Genomic DNA, 19979 nt, shown 5'->3' on the forward strand with positions numbered 1-19979 from the left:
GCTGCACAGCAACTAATCCCGTGCACCACATCTATTGAGCCCGTGACCCCCAACAAGAGAAGCCACCGGAATGAGAAGCCCTCACACCGCAAGTAGAGAAAAGCCCGTGTAGCCGCAAAGATCCAGCACAGCCGAAAATAAATAAAATAATAAAGTTATTCAGAAGAAAGATGTGGGAGGACCTGACCTTCCACATATTTATTGACAGCAACATACTCACAATATGTTATATGAAGAAAATCAAAACACAGGCATAGGTAGTATAATTCCATTTTTGTTGTATGTTTTTGAACCATTCCTTTGTCTCCACATTCTCCAATTATAAACAATGAAATACGTTACTCATGTAAGAGAAAGTTATTAAACTACGCAGATGAGAAAAAACTGAAAGGTTTAAAAACCTACTAGAAGAATATGGGCTTCTCAGGTGGCACAGTGGTAAAGGATCTGCCTGTCTATGCAAGAGACTTGGGTATGATCCCTGGGTTTGGAAGATCTCCTGGAGGAGGAAATGGCAACCCACTCCAGTCTTTTTGCCTGAAAAAATCCCATGGATAGAGGAGCCTGGTGGGCTACAGTCCATAGGATTTTCTCCAGGCAAAGAGTTGGACATGACTTAGCACACACACATACAGAACATTAGGGCAATGGGATACGGGCTGTTTTGTTCCTTTTTCTCTCTCTTTTGCAAATTCTCTACAATGTTCTGACTGTACTTTCATTACTGAAGCACTTTAAAAATTAATAGGGAAACCAGCCCTGCTGTGCAAGCCCACCCTTGGGGAGAATATGAATCAGCTCTGCTCCCCTCCACATCCCTCCACCCACCATTCCCTTTGGAAGTGCAGACATGTTTCTCCACGGTTCCCCAGGGAAGCCTCTTGGTGACCTTGTGTACCAATCAAGAGTTCAGGGAGCCCAGAAGGAGTTGGTGCCAAACTGCCATCAGAGCCTCTGCGACTCCCTACTCATCACTCACTGAGCTATAAAAAGACCGGGCGGGAGAAGGGAGGCCCTGCCCGGAGGGCGCCACTGGGCCTCGCTGGGGTTCCACTCCTTCAGCCATTGGAGGGGATGGTCTCTAAGGTGCTTCTTCAAACTTTCTGATCCCAGATACAGGTGGAGAATACAGCTGGCAATACCCAAGGGAGACTTGGAAATCCACACATCTGTGCCCACAAAGAGCTGTTGGAACGAAAGGAGAGCTAAGAGAAGTCATGCTCAGCTTTGTGACGTCAGGGCTTCATCTGGATTAAGTATCCGCATTTCACCAAATGGGCTTCCCCCATGGCTCAGTGGGAAAAGAATCCACCTGCGATGCAGGAGACGCAGGAGACGTGGGTTTGATCCCTGGGTTGGGAAGATCCCCTGGAGAAGGAAATGGCAACCCACTCCAGTATTCTTGCCTGAAAAACCCCATGGGCAGAGGAACCTGGCAGGCTACAGTCCAAAGGGTCACAAAGAGTCCGACGTGACTGAGCGACTAAGCACTCATTTCACCAAATGCCTCCACTCACCCTGTACTCTCTATTCACGTCGCTGAGCTGCCAATATTCATTAGGGAGGCCCATGCGCTTGTATTCTTCGCTGAGCTCGATCAGCATCCAGCCTTGTTCCCTTTCTTCTCTATCCAGCTTGGGGTTGAATGAAAAGCAGTACAGCTCCTCATATTTCACTGCAAAAAATAAGGGAGAATAAAACCAAATCAAGCCAAGTCAAAGCCACAACCAAATCCCCCCAAATACATTCTGTCCGGGCTGGAGAAGCCAGCCCAGCTGCTTACCCTCGGGACCCTCCTAGAGGCACCCCATCTCTATAGTGGGGCCACCCACCTCCTCCCAACAATGACAAGACCTCAGGACAACCGAACAAAACTTTAAAAGAACTTCTTTCCTTTCAGGAGTGTGACCTTCCCCATCTTGTGAGTTGTTTTTTTTTTTAGTTTCTTTTGAAAACTACTATATTTTCAGACCACATAAAATATGGAGCTTAAAAATGAATTAAGAACATATGTTTCTTAACAATATTTAAGACATGGAAGTAAGCTAAGTGTCCATCAACAGATGAATGGATAAAGAAGATGTTTTATATATATATATATATACACACACACACACACCCACACACACATATATTAAAAAGAAATATTATTCAGCCATAAAAAATGAAATATTGCCATTTGAAGCAACATAGATGTACCAGAGATTATCACACTAAGTCAAGCTGAGAGAGACAAACATTATATGACATGACTTTTATATGGATTCTAAAAAACAGTACAAATTAACATATTTACAAAACAGAAACACACTCACAGACATAGAAAACAAACCTATGGTTACCAAAGGGAAAGGAGTGGGGGAATTAGGAGTATGGGATTAAACAGATACACACCACTATATGGAGAATAAACAAGGAGTCACTGTATAGCACAGGGAACTATATTCAATAACTCGTAATAACCTACAAAGGACAAGAATCTGAAAAAGAACATACAGGTATAACTGAATCACTCTGCCATACATCTGAAACTAACACAGTATAGTAAATCAAATATAGTGCAATGTTGTTGTTTTTTTTTTAAAGGACCTACATATTCCTTTGACAACCAGAACTCAATCTGTTTATGTATGTCGAGCTCAAGTTTGGGATGGCTTCTCAGAGTTACAGAGAGGCCTGGCCACTGCCATGTTCTAAGGCTCAAATAGCGTTAAAAAAGAAACGATAAAACAGTTGGAAAAGACTGTGGAGTATATTTAAATATTTGCACTGAAAACACTTGAGCTTTCAGCAACTACGTAAATGTCAGAATTGTACTGTTCTCACGGCATTTCTAGGATTCATTAAATGAGATCCATTCAGAGTGCATGGCACGCTGTCCATGAGTGGTGAGTTGAAGGACGCGTGATGACAGACTTCATTCACGTCTGCCAGACCATCTCTGACTTTGGGCATCACCTTTGTGCTTGCAAGGCCAGGCCTGACAGCCGTTCCCAGCAAGATCGAGGATTTTGGTTCCCTTGCTCTGACCTTGCCGCACTGAGGGAGGCAACTTAACCAGTGCTGTCCAACAGAAATACAGTGTAAGCCACGTGTGTCATGTAAGATGTCCTTGTAGTCACACGAAAATTGTAAAAAGAAAGTGAAATTAATCTTTACAATATATTTTATTTAGCCCAGCATATCCAAGGCATCATTCAACATATATGGAATATAGTACCTATTAATATTTTTCACATTGTGCTGTACTGTCTTTGAAATTCTGTGTGTGTTTCACACTAACAGCACATCCTAGTTCAGACCAACCACATTTCAAGCCCTCGACAGCCCCATGTGGCAAGCAGTTACCTTCTAGACAGTGCAAATCGAAGCACTTTTGGTGAAAATAAACCGCGGCTGATAGTGAACCCTTGTTTCATTCCAGACTCTCTTCTGATTAAACATACTGACAGGTATCTAGTAGGCATCATCACAGGTCTCCTTGCAGAGATGAGAAATCTGAGGCACAGGGAGGTTTGGCAGTGTCCCCAGGGTCACACAGCGAGCAGGCTGGAGTCCGCTATACACCGCAAGCTCTTCCCCACCACACCTGCTGCCCCCCAGAGGCAGCCCCTTCTCCCTTCCCCCCATGCGGGCCACTTTTGTATAGTTTCTAACCATCCCCCTAAACTTCCTTTTCATTTCTCCAATAGAACTGTTTCTCCTTACGGTTTTCTTAGATCATTTTTATTCCTTCATCTGTCAGTGGAATTCAGCGTGAACAACTGAATGCTCCTAAACATGCATCTCTAAGTCCAACAATGCAAACCAGCACCAGCAAAAGGCCGCAGTAACACACAGGCGGCCTGAGGTCAAGACTGTTTCTAGCTTCTTTTGATTACTATCGAAACGACTCACCTACAGGTATAACCACCTGACTGACTCATTGGAAAAGACCCTGATGCTGGGCAAGATTGAAGGCAGGAGGGGAAGGGGGCAACAGAGGATGAGATGGTTGGATGGCATCACCGACTCAATGGACATGAGTTTGAGCAGACTCTGGGAGATAGTGAAGGACAGGGAAACTTGGTGTGCTGCAGTCCATGGGGTTGCAAAGAATCAGACATGACAGACCGCCTGAACAACAACAACACAAGTATGATAAGATAAGGGTCATACTTGACTTTAGCATTAGGCAGGTGTTCTTTCTTGCAAAAAAAGAAGCAAGAAGACTAGGGTTTATCAGTGAGATAAGCTATATTCTATTTTAGTGTCTCTTGATGTCATATTTCCAATTCGAGAATTGAGCATACAGTTTCAACAAAGAAGATGCACGTGTACACATACATGCACACACGTGCACACACACACACACGCACAATGTAGACACTTCCAGTAAAAACTGGAAGTTTTTGCCATCTTAGCAAATTGGGCAGACAGCATATAAAATTGACATCCAGTTCTGGAAATAGTTAGCCTGACACCAACATATGTTTTCCATCTCTAAGTACCATTTTCATGACTCAGGCTTCTGATATCATAATGTTAACCACAAATGCAATTTGTTCAAGAAGCCAAAAGAATCTCTTGAGAAAGCCTCTGTTCCCTCAGTGAAAGGAGGGCTAAGGAAGATGGGGAAATGACAGAAGTTAAGTTCCCTTGGTTAAATGCTTATACATAGGTTTAAAGGTAGAGGAAGAAAACCACTCTATGACTACTGATGATTTTCTGTGTATGGGATCATTCTCGCTGTCATTAGGAAGAGACAAGGAAACCACACATAAATTCATGTAAGAATAATTTGTAACCAATATTAAGATCCCTCTTAAATTGGGAGGCATCAGAATGGGTTGCCATTAAATTCTCTTTCAATTATTTTTAAGGAAAAGGATGATCGACTATACCTTTGGCCCAATTTATGTAAAACTCTTCATAATGGCAGAGAAACCCCCATTTTTGTCAGTCAAAGCTCAGTTTTGTTAATGTAGGCAAGCTTCTTGCCCAGAAGCCACAGGAGAAGCCCTCAGCTACAAACTGCCTACTCTGAGAACATTAAAAAGTACCATTAACGTCGATTCAAGGTTTACTGAACATTTCCAAAGCACTTCCATCTCCTGCAAAATACACAGCAGAATGTTTAATAATCAAGATGCAAGAGTCGTGGGTTCAATTCCTGGATCAGGAAGATCCCCTGGAGTAGGAAATGGCAACTGGCTCCAGTATTCTTGCCTGGAGAATTCCATGGACAGACGAGCCTGGCGGGCTAAGGTCCATGTGGCTACAGAGAGTTGGACACGACTGAGCAACTAAGCACGAGGTCAGTTAAGTAAGGCAAGATGAGGAAGGAAACGGGAAATTCACCAGGAGTCATCAGAAGGACAGGTATGCGGGGTTTTACCTTTTAAAACTTTTTAATTTTGTGTGGAGTATAGCCAAGTAACAATGTTGTAATAGTTTCAAGTGGAGAGCAAAGGGACTCAGCCATACATATACATGTACCCATTCAAGGCTATGGTTTTTCCAGTGATCATGTATGGATGTGAGAGTTGGACTCTAAAGAAAGCTGAGCACTGAAGAATTGATGCTTTTGAACTGTGGTGTTGGAGAAGACTCTTGAGAGTCCCTTGGACTGCAAGGAGATCCAACCAGTCCATCCTAAAGGAGATCGGTCCTGAGTGTTCATTGGAAGGACTGATGTTGAAGCTGAAACTCCAATACTTTGGCCACCTGAAGCGAAGAGCTGACTCATTGGAAAAGACCCTGATGCTGGGAAAGACTGAAGGCAGGAGGAGAAAGGGATGACAGAGGATGAGATGGTTGGATGGCATCACCAACTCAATGGACACGAGTTTGGGTAAACTCTGAGAGTTGGTGATGGACAGGGAGGCCTGGCGTGCTGCAGTCCATGGGGTTGCAAAGAGTTGGACACGACTGAGCGACTGAACTGAACTGAACTGATTCTCTGATATGGGCCTCCCCCGTGGCTCAGGTAAAGAACCCATCTGCAATGCAGGAGACATGGGTTAGATCCCTGGGTCGGGAAGGTCCCTTGGAGGAGGGCATGGCAAACCACCCCAGCATTCCTGCCTGGAGAATCCCCACGAACAGAGGATCCTGGTGGGCTACAGTCCATGGGGTCGCAAAGAGTTGGACACAACTGAAGCGTCTTAGCATGCACACATTCTCTGATATGTAGGGTTTTAGAATCCAAAGTAATGAAAGTTAAATTGCTCTCCATGCTCTACTTAATTCAGGAAACTTCAAATAAATGTAATTGAAAAACCATTTAAAGAGGAGTGATAAGATAACAGTTATTATCGGGTTTTGCACATTTTAAAATAAAAATAACGATAACTTTCTTGTCTGTTTTCACCAGACAAGTACTCAAATTAAACATCAGGAAGCTGACACTTAGTAGAAAAGGGCTACTGGACCCAGAGTTTAATATCATCAATAAAAAGGAAATTGTTACTGTAAAAACTGCTTAAAAGTGGCACTGACTCTGATAAGAACTGCAAAAAGTCAAAGTAAGCTAATGAGACTATGTCCATCCTGAGATGTTAAAAACCACAGAAAATACGCAGAAGAATTAGGGACTCAGATGAGCAGGAAGAAAAATGCTATTATAAAATGGGAAAACAGTCCAAAAAAATGGTTTAAATATTAAAAAGGGCCCACAAATACTGCAAGAGAGAAAGATGATAGATACAAAAATAAACAGCAAGAAGCTAGTGAGAGGGAGGAGAAAAGAAAGGATGTGGGAGAAATGAAGCCCTCTGAGAAACAGGGGTCTCTAATCAGAAAAATGTATAACCTTATTAGTACATCAGATCTACAGAGTCAATTCATTTCCTTACTTGGGGTACAGCCCAATTTTAACTTATTCCTTTAAGAAGAATTAAAGAGTTTTCTGGATCTGGCTGCAGTATATTTTGCTGAGATCTTTTATAGTCCATGACCAAATCCTTACCAACCTGAATTCACATAAAAGACAAACCAATAAAATCTCGACAAATTTTTTAGTCATTTGATTTATTCTTATCTCAGAAATTGCAATTCAGTGAAGAGAGACTCTCAAGGGCTTTAAAACTATCTCTTCATAGGCCTTGACTTAAACAGACTCCCAAACGTTTCTTCTTTTGTTTAAAAAAGAAAAGGTCTCCTCTATAGGACCTTGGAGTTAGCTGTATCCACAAGGAGAGCTAAAAATACGAGCTTTGTATTGATGACTAACCACAATAACCCCAGAGATCGATACTGTGCTGCTGGAACTCAAAGTCATTTCCCCACCAAACACACACATCCACACACTCACTCACATCCATCCCCACACACACACACACAGAGCCCTCTTCTGACATACCTCATGGAGAGCGAAGGTGAAAGGTCCTGGGATGTCCTGAGAAGCCACCCCACCTCCAGGGGAAACCCTTCCACCTTTCTCCACCTCCACTCAGATTCAAAACCCTACTTCCAAGATTGGGCTGTAATATGTCCTAATTTTAGCCTTGCCTTTAGCATTAAACTGTGAAGCTGCCTGGGTTCTAGTTCCTCTTTCCACACTCATTAAAGTACCATGTTTTACATAAACTGGTAATTCTAATTCCAATGTTTCACAATGCTGGTGGCTTTTTAAAAAAATCTTCCAAGCTAATGGCTTTAATTCAATTAATTACTATAGTCTCCTTCTTTGGTCTCTGGCTAACACCGACCTCCCAAAACTACATCTTTAAGAAAAAGTGTATATTTTTAAAAGCAGGGGAAACACAGCGGGTTTCCCCCCTGGGGACCCTCCCAATGTAAATCTGGGAGCTCGCTGTTATCTGGGGCCAGGGCTCTCATCGCCACCGTGATGGACTCTTCCACTCAGGCCTTTCCCAGTTCTCTGGGCTATTCCTAAATCCCGTTAATCCGGCCAGAGCACATGTATTATCCAGGACATTCATTAATCAGTGACACAGAAACTGCTGGCGCACAATCCCCCTCGCATTCCCTGCCACACGCAGCCTAACGTACATCTTCCCAGAACTTCTGTTCCAATTATAGTGTGCCCTCCAAAAAGTTCAACTGCTTTTCTGGCTAACTCTGCAGTTCTTTTCAACACACAGAGATAAAAAAGCCTCAGTGGGCTGACTTGAAAGGGAAGCGAAGTCAAGTCAAAGATCCGATTCTGACAACTCCCTGGCAACCCTCCCATCTCAAAACTTCAGCTCCTAGCTCTCAACAGACGATGTGGTCCATTCGTATCCTAAGAATCTGAGGACCCAACCAAATGCTTTGAAGAGTTTACAATTAAACATTTCGCCCTGAACCAAAAAGCATTTAGTAAAGTGTCTATTCAGTAAAGTAACTGAATATTCACTGGAAGGACTGATGCTGAAGCTCCAATACTTGGACCACTTGATGCAAAGAACTGATTCATTGGAAAAGGCCCTGATGCTGGGAAAGACTGAGGGCAAGAGGAGAAGAGGGTGACAGAGGGTGAGATGGCTGGATGGCATTACTGACTCAGTGGACATGAATGTGAGCAAACTCCAGGAGATAGTGAAGGACAGGGTAGCACGGCAAGCTGAAGCTTATGGGGTTGCAGAGTCGGACAAAACTCTGTGACTGAACAACAACAACAACAAAACTGTAAGAACCTGTCCTATTTCCCTTATTAGTGACTTCTGGGTGAACACTACTGCGGATGTCACTGTTTATACAAATGATCTCTTTTCACTGTACACTTCCAAGACACTTAGCAAAGGAACCCCACAGTCCACACAAGCCACACACACAAGAAACACTTGTGTAGAGTTTCTTAAATGTATAGCTTAGTAAGCTGTGAATGTCATAGGTTTATAGAATAAGCTGTAAATCTGAAGACCCTAAGATGAGGGACACACAACCAGACCGTAACTAAAAGCATACATTTTTCAAATCAGCCATTCTTCCTACAAAACCTAAGAAGGTTTTCTGCAGGAGAATCAACATATACATACTTTTAACAGTCACTGATGCCAACCTTGGAAAATACATATTAGGATCTAATAGCAACAGAAAGCAAAACTTAAAAGCCCCCACATAGGTAAAACTGCACTAGACCATTTGATATGCTTTCAACACAAAACAATTTGTGGGTTTTGTCAGAGGCTTTAATCAAGGTGGCTTGATTACCACACTTTGGGATGATTTCATCCCCAAAGTAAAGCACAACTATAACCTCCCTCCAAGATAAATACTATGAATAATGAAAGAGGCTCATACAGTAATTAACTCAGACAGAGGCCCCAAGAGACAGAAACTAAATCAGTCAGATTTCTTGGCCTCATCTGAAGGCTTGTTGTTGCTTAGTTGCTCAGTCGTGTCCAACTCTTTTGCGACCCCATGGACTGTTGCCTGCCAGGCTCCTCTGTCCATGGGATTTCCCAAGCAAGAATACTAGAGTGGGTTGCCATTTCCTTCTCCACATCTTCCTGACCAGGGATCGAATTCACACCTCCTGCATTGGCAGGCAGATTCTTTACGATCTGAGCCACCAGGGAAGCCCCCATCTGAAGGCTGGGCTAATATATAATCTCTAAAGCATTATAATTAAGAAGCATTATCCACATTTCTTCAACATGATCTGTGACTTTCTTAAGCATGAGTCCACGCTGAATGCCAGGCCGCTCTACCCTACCTGGTCTCGCGAGGCGGATGAGAGAGATGTACACATCATGGCAGTCCCTTTCCTGCGGGATGATGAGCTGTAAGAGCTGAAAGTTCTTGCAGCGAATCAGTAGAGGGCACCCGGTAGCCGTCGTTGCCTGTTTCTCGATGGTGGCGATCTGACTGTGGAGAATCTACCACCAAAAGTTAATGTGGGTAAACTAAGCACAGATAACAGATACATAGGACATAAAGCAACAGGTCTTGTCACAGAGCAGGGTGAGCACAGCTCTTAGCAGGCAGCCATTGCTGGGCCTTATTATGCCCGCACCGTGTTACTAGGCAACAGGTCTGGCTCAGCCATTGGTCGGTTGTCAATAAGTCGTCCTGCTCAGCTATTGGTCAGTGCCGCAGAGGGCACTGCCCACTGGTAACTGACAATGAGGGACCATTGGGGAAGTGATTCAGCTCAAGGGTTGGTAGTGAGATGGTCGTCAGGTGGAGAGTGAGGTTAAGAGGCAGAGTCAGGCCTTTTCCTGGAGGCCCTCCAGCTCACCCAGCCTTGAGCCAATGGGTGAGGCAGGGGGCCCAGGGAACAGATTGAGGATGATGTCCTGCGGGGCTCCAGAGCTCTGACTAAAGCACTCCACTAGCCATGGCCCAGGCCTTGAGGAGTGGCGAACCTCTCCCCCATCCCCGTCTCTGTGACCCACTACCAGTGGCCATCTGTCTGGGTCATAGTCTGTGAGACCTGGTCTCCCCCATTTGGGCAGCTGGAGGAGACCAAGGGGCAGCTGGATTAGGTGCCTGGCTCCCTTAGGGATGACAGCTGGGCAGGGTGTGGGAACCTGGCCCTGATGGAGCTGCCAGCTGAGCTCTGGCCTTCTCTTAGCCAGGAATGAGACCTTGGAGGGTGAGAGTTGTGCCCTGGGACCTTGCCCTTTCTTGTCAGGACGGAGAATAACATTCATTTGGTAGAGATTTATAGGAACATGGTTACCTGACCATGACCTGACCTCAAGAGCAAAGGATTTGATCCCAAGAAGTCTGCAACAACTAACCACACCCAACCCTCACCTTTTGCTTTTAAAGGGGCTTGCTGAAAGCTTTCAGTAACTTTGGGGTTCTTAGGGGATGAGCCACCTGTCTCCTTGTATAAACCTGTAATAAACCTTTCTCTGTTCCAAAAGCTAGTGTTTTAAGTATTGATGGGCCTCACTGTGCATTGGGCACAAAGCCTTGCGATTTGGTAACAGTCTCTGAGCCACACATAGAGACAAGAAACACCCTTGACCTTCAGCTGGCTTGCACTCAGTTGACAAGAACTGGTATGTTTGGGGGTAAGAACCAGCTGTCTGAATTCATCATTTTATTTTTCAGTGCCAAGCTTTCTGATAGTCAAGCTCATTATATGAAGCAAACCCTTCAGCCTAGAATTCTGCACAGCTCCAGGTAAGGGAACATTTGGGTCGTCAAAGCTTGAAATGCACTGGGTAGCTAAAATTAAATAAGGTCATGAGAAGTTAGTAAAATAAACCTTGCAATCAACAAAAGTTAGAGACAGTTCCGCTGGGAGGTGCCACCATGCTCCTTAATTCCACATGGAATGCTTGAGTTCAACAGCAACTTGAGATGGTTGTTTTCTAAGCTGTTGGTGGTCAGGCAGGCTGCAGAAGAGATTTATTTGAAAGGAAACCATGCTGAAGTGCTCTGACTTTCAGGAGGGTCTCTGCTCAGTCCTCAGTGGCAATGCTTCATTCTTTAAATTCCTCTCCACTAAGTAGGGAGGGCCACCTTCTGCTGCAAAGATCAAGTCTACAGAAAAAGCAGAATCTACAATCCACAGATTCTGGTTCTGGTCCTAATGCCATGGTTGGGCAGCTCTCTTAAAATAAGGACCTTCTAATGGTCTCATTATTATGTAGCAGAAATACCTGATAATAGGACTCTTCCCTAGACTTTTTCTTTTTTAAATTATGAGAAAATTGTAGACAACATAATGACTAAATGGCCTGCACCACAGGATGCTACGAACGAAGCGGATTGCAAATCACTGTGTAAACACTGTACCTGGTACAGTAGCATTATTGAATCTCTACTTGTCAGCTGTGACACGAAGCACTTACACCTCTGGCTATTTCTCTGTCTCTATTTGATGATGTCCAAGTCATCAGTATTTAAAGTGAGTAAATAGACCAAGTGGACATGACCCTTTACAAAAAAAAGCAGTGCTCACATTCCAAAAAGAGTGCTCTGAACACCCAACCCCCCCAAGTCCCACCCTCCTCATCTAGAGAACAGACAAAACAGAGTCAAAACTTGTTACTTCAAACAATGGAAAACACAAAAAGCCAAAAATAAGGACTGCATACCCATGTTTCTTTCCTTGTGTCAGGCGCCGTTTCCACAAATATGACGTGAGTGGCGGTCAAATACAAAGTCCCGAGGGCTGCTTTTTTAGAAGATATTCGATCCACCAAGCGGACGTTTTCAACCTAGGGAAATCAGTTTGACAGGGTTATCGTAAAGCAAAAGAGCTAGTCACAAACAAGAGTCAGCAGGTAATCTCGTGCTTAATCCAAATACGATTTTGAACAAGATCCTTCCAAACACGAAAGACAAAAACTTACCTCCTTAAGCTAATTACATCTCACAAAGGTCTGTATATCAAAAGATACAAATTCACCAATTCCTTAAATGCAACCTTAAACATACCACATAAGATTCACACACCCTATTTTTTAAGAATATCCTGAGTTTTAAAGAGGTCAATGTTTTTACTTTAATTATATAATTCTAATTTAAGGCAGGAAGTAAACACATCAAAGTTCTTTGTTGACATGTTAACTATATATGAATTGAATTCCATCAAAAAGAAAAGTGTATTTTCCTATGCATTTCTCAGTTGCGGAAGTGGCCCCAAGGTTGTCTGCTCCCATATAAACTAGCAGGAATACAAACATACATACAGGAGCAAAAAGTATCACAAGAATGTTCTGTGTGCTCCCCAAGAAAATTTACCAAATGAAGATTCTGATATTTATAATAAAATCTTTCTACTAAATAGAATTCTCACCCCTGAACTACAATTCAAACTGTCAGATAAGACTTCTGCAAACAATTTTTACCAAGCATACACCTCTGAAATATAGAGCAATTTCAAGAATACATGCAGCAGGATCATTCCAATATGAAACGTAAAAGAAATGACAAGAGATTGTTTACAGGGCAAATGAAAACCCACACAACGACAACCCCAATAAGGCAGCCACCTCAAACACCCGTAGAACATTCCAGTGATAGGCGGGGCTTAGCAATGCTACTTACTACTGCCAAGAATTAACCATCTACAACAGACACTGACTCAATCCTCATCTCTCAAATCAGTATGTGGTACTCTGTGACTGGTTCATTTCATTTAGCATCATGTTTTCAATCCATGTCTGAGCCAAAGTTCACCCATTTGTAGAACATGTCAGTACTTCATTTATGTTTACTGCCCCAAACACGTTCCATTACATGTATATACCACATTTTATTTATCTGTCAGCTGATGGACATTAGGGTTGTTTCTACTTTTTGGTTATTATTAATAATGCTGCTATGAACATTCTTATACAAGTTTTTTTTCTCATACAAGTTTTTACGAGGACAAGTTTTCATTTCTCTTGGGTGTATATATACCTAGGAGTGGAATTGTGCCAGGTCATATGGTAACTCTGTTTAACCTTTTGCAGAATTCCCAGACTATTTTCCAAATCCAAAGTGGCTGTACCATTTTACACTCCCACCACCACTCCATGAGGGTTCTGACTTCTTCATGTCTTTGCCAACACTTGCTATAATCTTTTTTTGATCACAGCCATCCGAGTAGGTACGAGATGGTATTTTGTGATTTTTCACTTGCATTTCCCTAGTGGTTAATGATGCTAATGTCTGTTCATGTGCACACCTGTTTTTAATGAAAACACTTCCTATATTTCACCATTGAATTTGATGTTGATTTTTTTTTAAAAAATAGCACATCATGGAAGTGACCTATTCCTGGTTTAATGAGTGCTGATTTTTGAAAATTAGAAATGAACATCAATGCCTTGGAATATTTGCTCTGTTTAGTCTGATGCTATCAATAATAGTCCTGGATTTTCTTAACCCTTATGTCTTGGATTCTTGGTATATGGCCAACTTGGAGTCCATGTATTAATGTTTTAATATCCCTTATATTTTATCTTCTATAATTGTTTTATTTTTGGTTTCCTTTTTGATTTTTCTGCATCTGTGCTTTTAAGAAATATTGGTCTACATTAGCCTGTTTGTGGCACTTTTATCAAGTGAAATCAGTTATGATTACATTAATCAGGAAGCTTTCAACACACAAATTATTTAGTATTTAAAACAAATACAGGCACTTCTTTATACAGAAACAATTCTTTAATAATTCTTCCAATTTTTTGTTCAGTTATAGATCCATTCAATGTTTTCTACTTTTTTATTTTTTTTACTAAATTTCATTTTGACATCCATTTTTTTCAAATTATCTTCTTACTGCTAACTTTCAATTTCTTATAATCTTTTCATTCTTGTCTGTGGGCAAATCCCTCTCTCCTCAACCTTTCTCTCATTCCTAATATTGTAAACTAGGTTCTTACATTTTTATAATTCAATATGCAGAGGTTTTTCTTCCAAGTAACAGGTCTTGGATTTATGAAGTTGATTTTTCTCTTTTCCAATCATTCATTTATGCTTGTGTTTGTTAATGTTTTAACATGCTTTTTTTTGAGTATATCATGTGGTTTTCCTTTGTTCATTTTTAAACCCTCAGGTTTGATAGCTCATTAATTTTCATTCTTTTTGGTTAATAACAAGCTTCAAGTCCAATCATTTTCCTTCAAGCAAATCTTTGGCAAGCATCTTATGAGTTTTGTTTGTAATATTATCATTCTTCTTATTTTCTAGGTAGTTTATAACTACAGTATTTCTTCTCTGACCCAAGAGTTTTTTAAAGAGAATATTTTTCAATTCCCATGTGGTTGGATTATGGTATTTAAACTTTTGTCCTTAAATATTCTACTTTGAACTGCCTATGAGAAAGACATCATGGAAGAGACAGTGGGAGGAGAAGAGAAGGAGATATAGTAGGACATTTCTATGGGGAAAAAACTCGGTTGCACACTGAGATGTGCCTAGCTAAATGAAGCAGAGGCCCAGGGGTGATCTGAGCTTCCCGGTGGCTTCGAGGTAAAGAACCCGCCTGCCAACGCAGGAGACATGGGTTTGATTCCTGGATTGGGAAGATCCCTGGAGAAGGAAATGGCAACCCACTCCAGTATTCTTGCCTGGGAAATCTCATGGACAGAGGAGCCTAGTGGGCTACAGTCCATGGGGTCTCAAAAGAGTCAGACCGGACTGCGCGACTAAAACAAACAAATCAGAGGGTGTTATACCAATTAACAATATAAAAAAAAGGAGCATAAATAATTTTCTCTGCACTTAGAACCCACAAAACAAAACTTTATTGGGGTAACCATACTGACCATAAGATAATATTTTAAAAGTAAAAGCATTTAGTATGAATTATTCTCCCTATAGAAGTAAAGATATACCACTTAAATTATTTTTAGAAAACTCTCAGTGGACCAGAACAAGGTTCACAGATGGTGGTAGATTAGAACACTTAATGAGATTTTTCCATGTCTTTTTGTTAATTTTGGATGCTGCTGCAGGAAAATTACATTTCAAGATATAGCCATCGTTCTCACAGGTCTCACAGCTGTCAAAAGTAATTCTGAAGTAGAGGGAGGAAATTAAAAAAAAAAAAAAGATGAGGGAAACACCATCAGCATGATTTCCCAATGATGTAATAAGAAGAAATGAGTAATAAAAATTAAAATTCCGTTGCCTGAGAAATTCTGTGAAGACGGACAGCACTGCTCAGGGATCACTGCATGGTTTACACTAAGACAGCCAGGACACTCTTGACTGTGATGCTAGAGTCGGTCAATTCTAGACCAAGTGAAATACACCTCAATTGTGCTGATGCCGTCATGAAGACCCAATGGCTCCATAACTCTGCCTCACTGCTCGGCTAACTCAAGTCTACCTCATCTATGCATATAAATAAACTGTATAGTGAAAAGGCCTCTTTCATACTTGGAGAAATGATGACCTTTAAGAAACTACCAGTTTTCCTTAAGACAACGCAATTCATTTGCATGTGCCTGGGAACACCATGCTCAAGACACACTAGGGATCTGTGCTCTGCAAACGGCAGTTCATCTACACCAAAGATATTATATCATTATGTAATATCACGTTATATCAGTATATCCACGTGATATATCCCATTATATCATTAACTTTTGGTTGTACATTTTTCACATTCTGACATTTCTGAAAGCAGAATGCATCTTAAGATTAATATGGTAAGAAGACACTGTGGCATTTCATTGGCAGCGTTTTTTTTTTCTTTACATAAAATCTCGGTGCATCTCACATCACATGTGCCTTAGACTTGCTGAAATGCAGTTTAGTTTTTGGTCACCGGCGTACAAATGATATTTGAAACCACAGGACTGAAAGGTTGCCTCAGGAGAGCATGTAGAGTGAGGAGAGATGTGAGGGCCTGCAAGAGTGAAACGTGTGATGGAAGAGGAGGAACTGGAGAAGCAAACCGGGGAGGAACGGCCAGTGAGGAGGAAAATCAGAGGGCACGCTACTGGGGGAGGGTGTGCGGAGGGAGCGGTTTGTATGAGAGAGAGTGTGTGTGTGGAATGCTGCCGCCAGATCAAGTAAAGCCAGAACTGGAAACTGCCCACTGGATTCAGCGACACAGAAGATGCAGGAGGGGTGGTGGGAGCCCTGGGATCAGAAGCCATCACTCAATGGCTGCAGGAGTGAACGCACCAGAGCAGAGTTGAGAAAATGGAGACTCAACTCTTTGTGGAAGTGTGGGCAGTAGCCAGAGAGGGGAGCCTGACCACTCAATATTAATATGTTTAGGATAATCGGCTAACAATTATTTTAAGTAACTTTCTGCTTGAAATTGGCATTTGAAAATAGAACACCTTAAGACAAAATTATAGCAAAGCTATATTCACAAACCACCATCAGAACGTTCTCCTTTGTGGTGGTGGTTGTTCAGTCTCTAAGTCATGTCTGATTCTTTGTGACTCCATGGACTGCAGTACGCTGGGCTTCTCTGTCCTTCACTTCTCCTGGAGCTTGCACAAACGCATGTCCACTGAGTCAGTGATGTCATCCAACCACCTCATTCTCTTTGAGATAAACCCAAAGAAAGCCTGAATATGGGATATGGGAACCCAAATGTTGGCATAGGCAGATGTTTAGGATTCTCTCGACCAAAAGAAAGAACAGCAAACATCCGATTCCACTCATCAGAATGCCTTTGTGTGGGATGTTAGGCTCTGGAAAGAAGAACAGAGACTGAACAGGATGGAGTCTTTGTGCTGAAGAATCTTACAGCCTCAGTGGAGAAGGCCATGCCCCAGTTTAACAGCCTTTTCATTCCCATCCCTGCTCTGCTGGATTTAGGTGGGGGTGGGGGGTGGGGAATGGTTTCATCAGCTTTTCTAGGCGAAGGCTGAAAAGCCTCAGTGAGAACACCCGGTCCCACCATGGCACCACTGGTCCTTCCCCATTGATCACGGGCAGGCAGAGCCTCTCCTTAACCATGCTCCATCACACCACCTTCTAATTTCAATCTAAACAGAAGTCCTTATTTTCTAACCTGCAGGTCGAATACTCGACTACTGAACGTTCTGAAGTTCTAGAATCATCTCTATCAGGGAAAGAAAAGCTGCCCTGGAGGCCAGGGAGTCTGAAGGGCAGAGCAGGGTTACCTTTTGTTGAGACCAAGGAAAACGAAAGGCACCGGCCACAGGTCTGGCTTGGGCCAAAGCCCCAGTGCTCAATACCGTATAAAGCAGGCTGAGGGCCTCTGCCAGTCACTGGAGGGAAGAGATCCAGACGCTGCCGACCAGGGAGAGACCAACGTGTCTGCAGCGGCCAAAACCGAAGACAAGTTTATGTTCTAATCTAAGAAAAGCAACTAGAGAAATACTTTGTCGTGCTAAATTTGGTATCATGACATTTTCTAACTCTGGCAACGTGGAAAGTGAAGTATTTGGAAGTCGTGGTGGCCTGGGCTCTGGTTTTGGTTCTGAAAGGGATCCGCTGGGCTCAGGCGGCTGAGCGACTCCCTCTGGGTTCTGACTCCTGCAAAGGACCTACGGCTGTTTAATGCCTTTCCCCACTCAGACTGCTCTCTCTGTCTGAGGTGCTGCAGAGAGATGCTAGAAAGAACACAAAACAGCAGCTGTGAAAACACACATGAGGTTGTGGTTGTTCAGTCGCTCAGTCGTGTCTGACTCTTTGTGACCCCACATGCAGCACGCCAGGCTTCCCTGTCCTTCACCGTCTCCCGGAGTTTGCTCAAACTCATGTCCATGGAGTCGGTGATGCCATCCAACCAAGAACCGACTCATTGGAAGAGACCCTGATGCTGGGAAAGATTGAGGGCCCGAGGAGAAGGGGACGACAGAGGATGAGATGGTTGGATTCACACGATGATGACTCAATATTACATCTCAAGAAATTCAGCCTCTCAGGACTGTGGTTGGCCAACAAAACTCTTGAGATTTCCCCAGGAAGGGAAGCACCAGCCTCAGCCATGAGAGATGCTACAACAGTCTCTGAAACTGGACGAGGGGCTGCACTGAAGCCGAGAGTCTGGGGCCCAGAGGAGAGAGATGAGCATCCTCCCCACTAGTCCAGGGGTGGGGCCACTGGCCACACCCAGCTCTTCGCAGTCTCCAGGCTCCCATCCAACCTGATATCTTTTCCTCTTTCCTCCTAAAGTCTCTGGAGTCTGGACACAGCTGCCTGAGACCCCCAAGTACTTGGTAAGGCTTCCCGGGTGACTTCTACCTTTGATAATTAAGTGTTGTTTGAATTCATGAAGTCTCTTACTATAGTGTTTAAAAGAAAGTCTCCTGGTTGCCTTTCTTGAACAAATAAATCTTTTTTTTGTTTTTTAAGTATGATATATCATCTTAGTGCTCGTAAGATTCTTTCAGATAAAAATGAAACAATTACGTAAAAAGTATGTTTACATTAGAATGCCAACCTGATTTTTGAAACATGATATTTTGCAATCTATCTAGCCATCCAATTTTTTTTTTAAACAATATTTCATGGTGATACTCGAGCTACACAGCACAGAGACCAACCTGGCTTCTTAAAACCCATCCGTCAACTTCCAACTCTACTGGCCAGGACATGGCTCAGTGCTTGTGCAGAAACCAAACTCAAGACCTTTGCAATGATGAGAACCTAGATGGGCACACGGAATCCATTTTTTTCTAAAATGCTCTTCTTTTGGAGCACAACATGTCATATGAGCCACAAAATGTGGGGATATGTGACATAAAAATGTGCTGTTTAAAGTGCCCCACGGCGGAAGGAGAGGGTGGGACAAACTGAGAGGGCAGCACTAACGCAGATACCCTGCCATGTGTCAGACAGCTAGTCAGAAGCTGCTATATCACACAGGGGTCTCAGCTCGGTGCTCTGATGACCTAGAGGAGTGGGGGGGGCAGTGTGGGAGGGAGGCTCCAGAGGGAGGGGATACATGTATCCATATAGCTAATCCATGCTGTTGTACAGCAGAAACCAACACAACATCATAAAGCAATTATCCTCCAAATAAGATTTTTTAAAAATTTAAAATAAAGTGCCCTGTAGCCACTGCAGTGCCCCATCCCACTTATGGTCTTTTATAGCAGAATTAGGAGAGGGTGGCAAGGGTCCCATGGCTGGGACAGAAGCCCCCAAGGATAGAGCCCGCCCTGGGTGTTCATAGTCTTGGGTGCAGAGGCTATTCTGGCTTCAAGCAGGTACCACCCCTCATTCACAAACTGCCGAGACTCACAACCGGACGATCCAGGACTAAGTTTCCAGAAATGCTGAAGGTCAAGAAAGAAGCACAATTGAGGAAGCTCCCTCTCGACCTCTCCCCTGAGCAGCAGGGGCAGAAGAAGAAAGGAGAACAAGAACAGCACTGACAACCATTTCGTGAACAGCGGCCGAGTGTCAGGTATGTACTAAGCGTTGTTCGCACAGTGTTTCTAGCCCTGGCTGAAAGGGAGAAGTGGCGATCCCATTGAACAAATGATACTACTGTAGCCTGTAAATCCACTGCCCAAGGCCTCGCAGCTAGAAAGCGGGAGAGACAGATTTCAGACCAGAAGTGTCTGACTCCCACATCCGTTTCCCTAGGTCTCTCCCACACTTTACTGCTTCAGTCCAGGCCTAACATTGTAAATTAATGGCTCAATGGCCCAGCCTCC

The 19979-nt window shown here is 43.1% G+C and overlaps 1 protein-coding gene across 3 annotated transcripts in view; it reads right to left on the bottom strand.

Annotated features, from left to right (window-relative positions):
• Positions 1 to 19979, bottom strand: part of MTMR7 (myotubularin related protein 7) — a 129248-nt gene that overhangs the window by 77326 nt on the left and 31943 nt on the right. For all 3 annotated transcript variants that reach the window (XM_070364132.1, XM_070364133.1, XM_070364131.1), the window contains exons 2-4: positions 11985 to 12107; positions 9644 to 9806; positions 1518 to 1675 (exon numbers count right to left, since the gene is read on the bottom strand). In XM_070364132.1, coding sequence (XP_070220233.1) covers positions 1518 to 1675; positions 9644 to 9806; positions 11985 to 12107 — 444 coding nt within the window. The remainder of the gene's footprint in view (positions 1 to 1517; positions 1676 to 9643; positions 9807 to 11984; positions 12108 to 19979) is intronic.

The sequence above is a fragment of the Bos mutus genome, chromosome 27, assembly GCF_027580195.1.
Source record: "Bos mutus isolate GX-2022 chromosome 27, NWIPB_WYAK_1.1, whole genome shotgun sequence".
Taxonomy (NCBI): Eukaryota; Metazoa; Chordata; class Mammalia; order Artiodactyla; family Bovidae; genus Bos; species Bos mutus.